This window comes from Nannospalax galili, unplaced genomic scaffold, assembly GCF_000622305.1.
Source record: "Nannospalax galili isolate Female #2095 unplaced genomic scaffold, S.galili_v1.0 scaffold454, whole genome shotgun sequence".
Classification (NCBI taxonomy): Eukaryota; Metazoa; Chordata; class Mammalia; order Rodentia; family Spalacidae; genus Nannospalax; species Nannospalax galili.
The window spans coordinates 3,146,298-3,159,079 of NW_008334929.1; the positions used below are offsets into that span (position 1 = coordinate 3,146,298).

Consider the following 12,782-nt stretch of genomic DNA (forward strand, 5'->3'; position numbering starts at 1 on the left):
GTAAAACTTGAAAAAAATAAATAAAACCAGTGAAGCCAAAAGAGAGAGAGACAGAGAGCTCTCAAATGAAGATATAAAAAGGGCTAAGAAACATCTTAAAAGGTGTTCAACATCCTTAGTAATTAGAGAAATGCAGATTGAAAACCACTTTACGACTTCATCTTACCCCAGTCAGACTGGCTAAGATCAAGAGAACGAAAGACTCCAAATGGTGGAGAGGATGTAGAGAAAGGGGAACACTCATTCACTGCTGGTGGGACTGCAAACTTGTGCAACCACTATGGAAAGCAGTGTGGAAAATTCTTAAAAAATAAAAATGGATCTCCTCATCCATTCTTCCTCCTCCTCCTGCTCCTCTTCCTCCTCCTCCCCTCCTCCTCCTCCTCCTCCATCACCATCACCATCAATGGTACACAATAGAAGACCCAAACATAAGTGTATGCAATTTCAGCCACGTGATAATTGACAAAGGTGTCAAGAACACACACTGGAGGAAAGACGGCGTGTTCAACAAGTGGTGCTGGCAGAACTGGGTCTCCACCTGGAGAAGAACGGAATCGGACCCTTGTCTTTCACCTCCTCCATCCTACTCCTCCTTCCTCACCTCTTACCAGCAGAGCTTCCTCATACAACTGAGTACAATGCACGTAGAAAGCCACAACTGGCTAAGTTTCAGGGAATAAGAGACTGTAGAGTGTGTGTCCCTGGAAAGGACTCCTATGTTAAACCTCACCCACCCCTGACTCAGGGACAGAGAGGGGGTGAAAAGATTGCAAGAGGTGGACTTGGTGCATGAACATTAGGAAACAGGTTTTCAGGCCCCTGGGAACTTGCTCATATGAACTTTCCACAGTGTTGACAGCATGCACAAGAGCCATGCTGATTCAATCAGACGAAAATCCAGTATAGAAAGAGGGAAATGGGCAGCAGGCCCAAACCCTAGCCAAGAACTCTTGGCAACTGATTACTGCTGGATGAGGGAAAATAGATCTTCTTTAAGGGAGTGACTCTAGATAGGCTGACTGGACCGCAGCGGATGAACTTACACCGAGGGACATCTGAGTACAAATGCTTGACCAGATCGGACTAACATCTACAGCAAAATACATGAAATCTGTTTGGGGGGGGCTATGGAGGGGCATGGATGGGGGGGTCTAAATTTGATTAAGATCTATTACATGAAATGCACAAAAGCAATAAAAATATTTTAAAGTTTCATATTTAGAGAGTAAGTAAAATTAATTTCTCCAGAAATGTGTTTATCTGAAAGTATATAATACTCATGTCTAAAGAGTGAGGAGGTAGCACTTTAGCCTGCCTACCACTGAATACTCTTTCAAGTCAAAATATGGTTGAATTCCTGTTCCATCAGTTGTTAGGGGACTTTTGTAACTACCCCGAATTTAATCTGTAAAGCCCATATCAATAGACTTTCATGAACATTAAACAAAATGATATATAAATTGCTATGAACATAGTGTATTCTACAATTACTAAGGTCCACACATTCTTCTTTTTCATTTATGGGGAAGAAACAAAATCCACTGCATGTCTAAGGCATGGGAGTTAAGGCTGTAGGCTTGGAACATTCTTAAAAATGTTCTAGACCTTCATAATTTCTAAAGTAACAGAGTATTTCATGTTTATGCTAAATTTCTATTTGGAGCACTGCATCCCAAACTTATTATGTCTTTGATCATAACATGTAGAATTTATACTGTCAAAACATTTTGAAATTGGGAAGAGACTGACCATGTGAAACAAAAAGGAAATCTGCTTTCCTCAGAGAGTGAACATCATAAGAATAAATACAGTAATATTTCTTTTGCTTGCTTCATTTACTTATTATAAGGGTCAAATATATGTAAAATTACTAAGTAAATTTAAAATACCACATAAACACAAATACCATTAGCAGCACTATTACAACCCTTAATATCACCACTCTTACTTCTCTCTTGTTGACTATCTTATTCACTCTTACATGTTATTTCTATACCACCACAGTAAGTAGTCCTATTTACTACTCACAGAAACCTTGTGGAAAAAGTGTGCAGCCCCATGTAACCATGGAACACAGAGAGCTCTGTTAACTAGGAGTTGGTTCTTTAACTGAGTCCAAAGCCCACAGTCTCAGTCTTGTACTACGCTGTTCCCCTAATAAGGTCACTGGGCTGTAAAACAGAGCATAAAATACATGCATGCAAAATTCAGCATGGAACTTTGGCTTGTTCTTTAGGTAATTTCCCTGGCCTATGAAATTATTTGAGTTATCAAATCAATTTGAAAGTGCAACTTAGTTGTTTTTTAAGCTTACACGCGTACGTATCCCCACTGTTTCAAATACTCTTGTTCTGAAAACTACACAACGAAGCAGTCTCTGTGTGTTACCTAACTCTCGTGTGCTATCTGGACAACAGCAACTACAAGAAAAATGTATTACAAAGACTGTGGGATTGAAGACAAAAAAAGCGTGATACACACTTTTTGAATTATTACATTTACTGTATGCTGAAAGCTTGTTAGGTGAATATTTCTGTCACAAACCCCACATACATCTAGAATGACAGTGGCCTCAGGGATACATGAACATTTGAACATCAGGGTTTTAATGGTAGCTGTAGTGGTATGTGACTTGGGAAAGCTTGGTCTGCTCTAGTAAACAAACTTCAAACAAGAAAAGGGGATAGCAATATGGAAGGAGGAAAAAGCCTCTGTGCACTTACGGGCATACGGCCTAAGAACAGCACATGCTCAAATGAAACTACAAGCTGCAGAAACACCTCAATAGGTCATCTTTATTGTCAACTAGATTTAGAATCAACTCTTCATAGAGCACACCAGAGTGTATCGGTGAGCATCTTTACAGAGAGGATTAACTGAGGGAGAAGACACCCTCAGTGTGGTTGGGGGTGCCCAGGGACTGAGTCTCAAGGATAAAAGGGAAAAAGGAGCACTCAGCCAAGTGACTACCCCCGCCCTGCTTCCAGGCCCACCATGATGAGAACTACGCTGCTCTACCACATCACCCACCCCCATGACAAACAAAACCTCTGAAACCAGGAGCCAAACAAAGAATTCCTCCCTTAAGATTTTTCAGTTAGGTATTTGATCACCATGATGAAAAAGTAGCTAATGCCATAAACCCAGGTTTATACATTTACTCCATTAATTTGATTTTTTTCAACTCAGAGTCTCATGTAACCCAGGCTAGTCTCAAAGTTGCAAGTAGCTGAAGTGCTCCTGATCTTCCTGCCTCCGCCTCCCAAGTTCTTGAATTATAGCTATGTACCATCACACCAAGCCCAAGTTCCCTTTCTGAAGTTAAAAGAATGATACCATTTAAAAGAACGACAGTCTACCTCCTTCCCTTTGGACTATGTGGTAGAGGTGGACACTGTGCAGAATGCACTCTAGGTCTTGGTCTGTATAACCTTTATCATGCATGTCATCCACTGAGTCAGGATAAATGACTTGATCCCGAAGACTTCCGAGAGACATATAGGGCCTGTAAAACACAAGCACACAAGAATCCTAGTGCAGTCATGGTAGATTACTTGGGTGACAATCATAGTGGCTGGAAAACAGCAGACTTTAAACACTCACTTTACAGAATTATGTTTCTTTCAGAAACTTCAAAGTAATACCTGGTTTACAGGAATAAATATTGAGATATAGACCCAGACAAGCTTTTAGAATAAATCATTTGAAGTTTTCAGCAGAAATTTTTATTTTCTTTCATGGTATTTGATAAAGATATTTTCTATAGGGGCTGGAGAGACGGCTCAGCAATTAAGAGCACCGACTGCTCTTGCAGAGGACCTGGTACTGCTCTTAGCACCCACATGGTAGCTAACAACTGCCTGTAACTCCAGTTCCAGGGGGTCTGAAGCCCTCTTCTAACCTTCCTGGACATTGAACCATATAGGTGCACATACACATATGCAGGCAATACACTTATACACATAAAAATAACAATTTTTTAAAAGATCATTTCTATACATCTAAGGTTATTTGGGCTGAACATAAATTTGACAGCCATATAAACAGATTAAAAGAAATGACATTCTTTTTTTAATTTTATTTTTATTTTATGTGTACTCGTGTATTGCCTGCATGGGGGTAAGTACACCTGTGTCGTGCAGTACCTGCAGAGAACAGAAGAGACTGGTGGATCCCCTGGAACTGGAGTTACGGACAGTTATTAGTCATGTGGGTGCTGGGATTCAAACCTGGGTCTTCTGCAAGACCAGTGTTCTTAACCTCTGAGCCATCTCTCCAGCCCCGACATGACATTCTTAACAAGAAAATATAAAGTAAAATGACATCAAGTTTCTTCTTTATCAGATTAGTAATAACACAACAGCTTGATAACTAACAGGCTTATGGAAAAAATAGATGTTGTCATACAGTTGTGAAATGCTGGGGGTTCGAACCAGTGACCCCCGTGCAGTGATGATTGGGGATGAGTAAGCGTGCCATTTGCCAGCCCATGCCACCCCCAGTACCGGGGAACACTCAGGCGCAACGGGGAGCCTAGTCCAGCAGGGACTCATTTATTGCAGGTGTTACAGAGCTTATAAAGGCATCTGGAAATCCCCCTCCCCCCTGAGGGTGTATCTTAAGGATGGTCACGTGCTGATCATGCACTCCTCAGCAGTGGGTAAGTATCCTTCAGACTTTCAAAGCAAATCAGGCCGTGCCCCAGTAACTTCCTCTTGGACCTCTGCAAGGTGGGGCCTTTAGGTCCCCACAGTGAAAGTCTAACTTCCTTGGAGGAAACCTGGAAAACTGACATATCACTTGCTCTTTGACCCACTTTGGGGAATTTTGTCTAAGGATATACTTCTAAAAATACCAGAAAAAAAATGTGTGCAAGGTTCTCCATTACAGTATTATTTGCAGTGTCAAAATGCCTAAGAACAAATGAAAAGACCACACAAAGAAAATTGCTTGAATAAAGTATAATAAGCCTACTATGCAGGCATTAAAGAGGACAAGAAGGATATTTGTGAAGTAAATTGCCAAGTTGAAAAGGAAAAGGTAAACATGGACATGCCACAGGGTCTCTCAACAGCAGCACTGGCACACTGATACCAGGCAACTATTCACTGCCAGGGCCGGACCTGCTGTGGGAAGGCTGGCCATATACCTGATCTCTGTCCACTAGATGTCAGTAGCACCTCCTCCAATGGATGCCCAAACAGCCTACAGACAGCCCCTAAGGGGCAAGATTGCTTCCACACGAGAGCCATTGATACACAGCATATCACCATCTATGAAAATAAGAGACAACGCAAAACACACACACTTGGATATAAGCACACCAGAAGCCGGTGAACCTGGTCACCTAAGAAGGCGACAAGGACAACGGGCCGTGGTGCAGGACAGAACAAGCGCCTCTGGGTTCACTACAGCAGAGGCAGTAATCTGGTGACAGTACTCACTACAGCACTGGCACAAGGAAAGCATTCAGCAAGTAAACCATCATGGAAACAAAAGCCATTGCTACCCAGGCTTGAGTTCTCTAAGTGAAAATGAAACATGTTAAAAAGTCTTTGGCTACAGGAGGGAGAGAATGGGGAGATATATCTTACTTTAGTTAAAGAGTCCTCACTCAAGAAAGTGGCACTGGGATAAACATCAGAGTGCTCCTTAACTAGCCACACCACCAAAAACCCTTGATTTTCAAATTTAAAGTCAGTGTTCTAGTTTGTTTCTCCACTGCTGTGACAAAACACTCAAACCACTACCAACTTGGGGAGGAAAGGGTTTGTCTTACATCTCCCAGGTCACAACTTATCAGGGAACCCAAGGTAGGAACTCAGGGCAGGAACCTGGAGCCAGGAGCTGGAGCACAGGCCATGGAGGAACGCTGCTTGCTGACTTTCCCTTCCACATCACTCAATAATCAAGAAGATGCTCTGTAGACATGGCCACAGGCCAGTCTAATGGAGGAAATTTACCAGTTGAGGCTCCCTCAACCCAGGTGTGTCAAGTTGACATTAAAGCTGTCTAGTACAGTCAGTATAGTCCACTGCTGCAGTAGTTTGGGTGTGGGTTTCCCCCCGAAGTCTCCTGTATTAAAGGCTTGTTGGTCACCAGGGTGAAAAGTAGCAGTCTAGGAAATAGGGCCTAGTCAATGGAGATGTACTGTAGAGGGGAATTATCAGAGCTTGAATTCTTCCTCTTTTTCTTTTGATTTTTGCTTCCTATGATCAGCTTGCTAACCATGTGTTCCCACTGTTGGTAACTAGCTTCCCCATCTAAGAGCCAAAGCTTTGGGTCTGCTGATCTCTGAAAGCCCTGAAAGTTTGAGTCAGAAATAAAACTTTGAAAACTGAAAAAAAAAAAAAAAAAAAAAAAGGAGCAAGGTGGAGACACAGCTCAGCGATGGCGTGCTTGCCTCTCAGGCACAGGCTTTGGGTTTGATCCCTAGCAACAAAAGAAAAAAAACAAAAAACAAAAAACAAACTTGTAAAAAAGAACACATACAAAATAACTCTTTTTTACCAGGTAACTGACTGCTGGCTTAGATCACATAGTAAATTTTTAAAATATTCTGTATAATTAACAGAAAGTTTCTGTGTAGATTTTAACAATTACATTCTGTTAAGTGCTCAAGAAAGTACTTTATCGAGAAGCATTTCTTTTGGTCAATGGAGCAGCAGATGGGGCCTCCAAGGGATCAGAATACATGGGGCTGCAGGGGCTATAAGGCACTTTTTTTATTATGAGAATTTCAGGAACATGAAATTCTAACTTCATTAAAAGACTAAGATTTATTACTTCTCTAGGCTTTTTGGAATCAGCCAATTTTCTCTGACTGACAGAGAAATTTATCTTGTGAGGGCACTAAATATAGTAAATAACTCATCAAACACTGCTTTTTTTTTAAAGCTCCATCTTCTCCAAATTGATGTTTTATGACTATGTAAAATAGTAAAATATAACATACACCTTTAATGAGGTACAAAGCAAGGACATTTAATGAGCCTTATTAACATAATGATTTTAAACATCACCAAAGTGGCCTTTACTAATTCTCTATAGACACTGTTAGGAAGGTTTGGGACAATGTTGACTCAGTCTGAAAGCACAGGCAACAGAAGACCCCATATCCACGTTCATAGAACCATTTGGCGTGTGATTCTCTTACCAGTCTGAAGATCTGGAATTCAACATTTTGAACTAGCTCCAATTTCTCTAGTCTCTCCCAAGTTATACATAATAGTTAAGCACCATTTGCTGAGCTTTCCTTTGTAATTCAATAGAAATATTCAGATTATCTTTGGAACATTTGAGGCAGATCCATCACCATGTCAGAACGCTATTGGCTTACCTGCTCTGGCTCATGAGAAGTGGGTTCTGGTAATACATCTAGTCTGATAAGGACATAAACAGCAACATCATAAACAGCAACAGACAAAAAAGAAAGACCACTTCATTTTAATTTACTTCATCTAATAAACCTAGAATTTCTCCATGCTATAAGAAAGATAATGGGACAAACTCGTCAGTATAATAGTTTAGGTGCAAATGATTATCAATATATAAATAATGGCCACAATTATTTTTCTTTGAAATCTTACATATGCATTTGTATTTAAAACTATTATCCTACTAAAGTCATTTGTTAAAGCCATAATCATAGCTTTTTCTAGTGGTTACAACCATCTCAGGGTATTGAGCAGTTTGCAATGCCCTTACTTTTCTGCTTTAACTTTTACCTGTGGGGTAGTCCACTGCTTTGGCATGACTGACTGTTTGCAGGACGTGTGAATTTCTAGTGTTGTCTATTCAAGACAAAAGGAAGGCGAGAGCGCCGAGAAATGCCAGCTCTGTCTTTGTGCTCAGAGCCCCGGAACAATCACCTACAATGCTAAATCCTTCCTAAGTTGAGAGCAAACAAAATAATTTAAGCTCTAAGGAAATGAAAGTAACACAAATGGTATACATGCAGTAAAATGAAAATTTTAGTAATATGAAATTTAATTGTAAAATACTGATAAAAATTCAGTAGTATTTAAAAATCTATGACATAAAATGTGTTATGTTTAAGAATAATGTGCCAGCTGGGCATGGTGGTGCACGCCTTTAGTCCCAGCACTCAGGAGGCAGAGGCAGGTGGTATCTGTGAGTTCAAGGCCAGCCTGGTCTACATAGTGAGTTCCAGGCCAGTTGGGGCTACAGGGAGAACCCTGTCTCAAAAAGACCAAAAAAGAAAAAGAAGAAGAAGAAGACTGTGCCACTACCTATAGCTGTGCTGCCACAGTAATAAGATGCTACTGCTCTGGAAGTCATAAAATCCACCATCAATAATTCCCATAAATGTCTATGTGGAGGCCAACCTATCCTCAGCTTCCTCTCATGCACAGTAAGAACAAGATTTAAGCTCTGAATGCATAATGTCCTTCCTAATGTCCGTGTGCTTTTAGCAAAACAAGAACTACTCAACTCAGAAGAGATATTTATTGTGATGGGAGCTGTGTCTTCAGGTGAGGAGCTGCGGGCTGTGATAGAAATGAGCACAGCCTCAGAGGAGCAGAACCATGCTCTGCTTCCACAGAGCTAAACTACATCACTCAAAAAATATTGCCAATGTGTTACAAGTGCAAACTTCTCTGAAAATCAAGCTTAAAGTATTTATCATTTACTATATAAAATTCTGGTGTTTGTTTTATAAAACTGCTATTCTCTATGATTTAATCCAGTAACTGACTCTCAAAATAAGGTTAAATGAAGACTTTTTTTCCTATTATTATCTTCATCAGTTATCTCTATTTTTCATGGTTAAATATGAAAAAAATCCTTACAATTTTCCAAGTGATAGAAAATCACAGAAAACTGTGTTTATATTCATAGAGCCCTTTGTGCTTAAGAAGTCATGAAAAGTGAGCTGTACCATTCAGGAGGTGCAAAATGTACAGCTACAGTTCTGTCAGCCAGCTGCCCACAGATATTTATTCTGCACTTGGAGACTTTGAATCTAATACTTAGAAAGCAAGGACTTAGCCTCAAGAACACCCCTGAGCCTTCTTCATGTTTTAAATAATTTCCTAAAAAAAGAACATGTTTATTAACAGGTGTTTATTCCCATCATAAAGAGGATTAGGCAACATACCTAGTGCAAGCACCCAAACAGACAGAAGGTTCACAGTGTGAGATCCCAGACAGATTTGGCAGTGGAAAGGAAATCTGTTCATTTATTCAGTTATCCTGAGATATTTACAGCACGTTTCCTAGAACGTTACCATATACAGAGGCATCAGTAAGTCCTTTCTAGTTTATATCCTATGAAAGTTTTCAGGACTGCAGAGACAGCTCAGTGGTTAATAGCACAGGTTGTTCTTGCAGAAGATCCAGGTTTGAATCCCAGCACCCACATGGTGGCTGACAAACGTTCATAACTCCAGTTCTAGGGGGTCTGATTCCCTCTTCTGACCTCCACAGGCACTGCATGACACCAATGGACCTACATGCAGGCATAATACTCATATATGTAAAATAAAAATGAACAAATATAAATAATTTTTTAAAAAAGTTTATTCAACTGTGACTCATCATAGGCAAAATCTGTTTCAATATAATTCCACCTCTAGGTTGGTGAGATGGCTGAGTGGGTAAAGGTGTTTGCTGCCAAGCCTGAGGCCCTGAGTTTGACTGCTAGAACTCACACAGTGAAAAAGAGGACTGACTCCAAAGGTTGTCCTCACACCTCCATATGAACACAGCAATGTACACACTAATATGCACACACACATATTCATGCTAAATAAGTAAGTAAATACTAAGTGCACTCAAATAATAAATGCATCAACAAGCCCAAGAGCGTCTATGCTGCAGGAAGCAGGATCACTAGATGTGTGACCTATCAGACGTGGACTAAGCTACTTCATAGCCCCCCTTTACTGCAGTGACCCTTAGAGACCCACACTGCATTCCACCAGTGGCCTACCTGACCCGAATCTTAAATAAGCACACCCCTGTCCTCAGAAGGCTCTCTCTACCTGTGTTTTGGTAACTAGAGTCATTAAAAATCTTAAGGCTCAAAAGTCAGAGACCCAGAGGCCCTGTATCATCATGGTTTTCTCACTAGCCTTTTCCTACATTTTACTTTGATTCTCTTGCAGAGTACTCTCATTTGTAAATTTGAAAGAGAAAACAAATATCCAATCCTTTTGTAGAGACCTTCTGCCTCTTTCTTATCTCATGCATTTCTTCATCGTTTAATTACTGTTGCCTGGCTTTGTATGTGCAGATAGAACAATGCTATTACATCACTTTTCTCCAAAGGGGCAAGCCTGGATTTGAAATGCATTCATATACAAGCATGCAAAAGAAATACAGTCTTTTAAATATCTTCATAATGTATTCAGGGTACACACACAATATCACGTGATATGTTACTGACATCCATTTAAATATTCTACTATTTTTGGGGGGGGCCTTTTTGAGACAGGGTCTCCCTGTAGCCCTAGCTGTCCTGGAACTCACTATGTAGACCAGGCTGACCTCGAACTCACAGAGGATCCGCCTGCCTGTGCCTCCCGAGTGCTGGGATTAAAGGCATGCGCCACCATGCCCGGATAAATATTCTACTCTTTTGCTGCACCTCCTAAACAGGCTTTCCCCACTAAAGGAGACAGGCTGCTCTTCTGGTGATATCAAGGGTAATGGGTGATGATGCCAAAGCACACAAGGAAAATGCAGATTTACCTGTTTCACGTTTCTGAAAGAATTTTGATTTAAATTAAGAGAAAATGTTTGAGAAATTATTTAAAATTTTATAGAGAGGATGGCTCAAGAGTAGAGGCACCTGCTGCCAAGCCTTTTGACCCGAGTTTGATCCAAGGGTCCCATTTGGTAGAGAAAGAGAAGTGACTCCTGCAAGCTGTCCTGTGATTTCTTCTGTGGACACGCATGCACACACACACACACACACATAAAATATAGAAAATTGTAATTTAAAAATTGACTTTTATAGAGAAGCAAGTTATAGAATCAGTAATGAACAAAATCTACTCTAAAAGTGAATTGAATATAGTTTAAGTATATGTATACACACACACACACACACACACACACAAAATGCAACCTGTTACACAGAAAAGTAAGAACCCTCATGTAAAATGTATGAAATAGGAACTAGCACACAGTGGTTGTTTACCAAATTATAATTTTTTTTTGTCTTTTTGAGACAGGGTCTCCCTGTAGCCCCAGCTGTCCTGGAACTCATTATGTAGACCAGGCTGGCCTCAAACTTACATAGATCCGCCTGCCTCTGCCTCCCAACCAAATTATAATCTTAAAGCAAAATTAATGACTAGAGACGCCCAGCCTTCTCCATGACATCTTGGAACCCAACAATTATCTTTTCAAAAATATTTATTTTATTTTTATTTTATGTGTATGAGTGCTTTGCCTACGTGTGTAAGTACACCATGTGAGTGCAATGCCCTGCAGAAGAATCAGAAGCAGGGAGATCCCTGTGAATTCCAGGCCAATCAGAGCTACATAGTGAGACCCCCATCTCAAAAAAACAAAACAGAAGAAACACATTATGCACATGTATGAAAATGTCATAATGAAACCCATTATTAAATTTAATTAATGTATGCTAATAAAAAGCCTCAATGGTAAGAGTGCTTGCTGTGCAAGCATGAGGATCTAAGTTAAATCCCCTGCACACACATAATCCCAACATTGGGGGATGGAGATGGGAGGAACCTGAGAGCTCTCTGGCCAGCCAACCTAACTGACCCTGTCTTTAAGGATAGGCAGAGAATGATAGAAAAAGGCACCCCTGTCCTCATTTGGCTCAACATGTATGCATACAAGTTTATGTCTGCATATCCATATACATGTAATCCCCCTCACACAAACACACATACAAGCCAAAATGTCCCAATGTGTTGTCAGAATATAGGCTACAGGATGCACTGTTCCACTTCCCTCGCTGAGAGTCTCCGGCATGTTTGGCTTTGGCTGCACTTTTCTGGCCTTAGTGTGATTAGTTTCATGGGTTTCTTTTTAAATATTTATTTATTTTTATGTTATGTGTATTCATGTTTTGCCTGCATGTAAGTACACCACATGCATGCAATACCCACACAGGCCGGAAGAAAGCATTGGATCTCATGGAACTGGAGTTACAGGAATAAGCTGCCACGTGAGTGCTGGGAACTGATCCTGGTCCTCTGTACCCCATCGCAGAGACACCTGCACATTTATGTTTACTGTTGCACTATTCACGACAACACGGAACTGGAACCGTTCCAGATGTCCATCAGCAGATGGCCAGATAAGGAAAATCTGAGATACACACGAATTTATTCAGCTATAAAGAAAAAAAAAAAAAAAGTCAGCCGGGAGTGGTGGCGCACGCCTTTAATCCCAGCACTCGGGAGGCAGAGGCAGGCGGATCTCTGTGAGTTCAAGGCCAGCCTGGTCTACGCAGTGAGTTCCAGGTCAGCTAGGACTACAGGGAGACCCTGTATCAAAAAGACAAAAAAAAAAAAAGTCATGAAACGTGCAGGAAAATGGATGGACTTGGAAAGCAGTCTATTAAGTGAGGTGACCCAGTAAAACAAAATTTGTAAGTTGTCATGCATGAATCCTAGCTTATAACATTTATGTGCATGTACAGAAATGGAGGTAAGTGGGGTACAGGTTAGGAAACCCGGAGGGAGAGCACAGATGGCACAGGAAGGAAGCTGGGAGGGAGGCAATGTATGAAAGTGAAAAGGAGGCCAGGGGCTGGAGGGTGTGTGGGGGGGGTG

General features: G+C 40.8%; 1 protein-coding gene across 1 annotated transcript in view; it reads right to left on the reverse strand.

The window, feature by feature from the left end:
- Abcd2 (ATP binding cassette subfamily D member 2) overlaps nucleotides 1-12,782 on the reverse strand; it is a 50,803-nt gene that overhangs the window by 15,186 nt on the left and 22,835 nt on the right. The window contains exon 7 of the mRNA XM_008829669.3: nucleotides 3,363-3,508. Within this exon, the coding sequence (XP_008827891.1) occupies nucleotides 3,363-3,508 (146 nt within the window). The remainder of the gene's footprint in view (nucleotides 1-3,362; nucleotides 3,509-12,782) is intronic.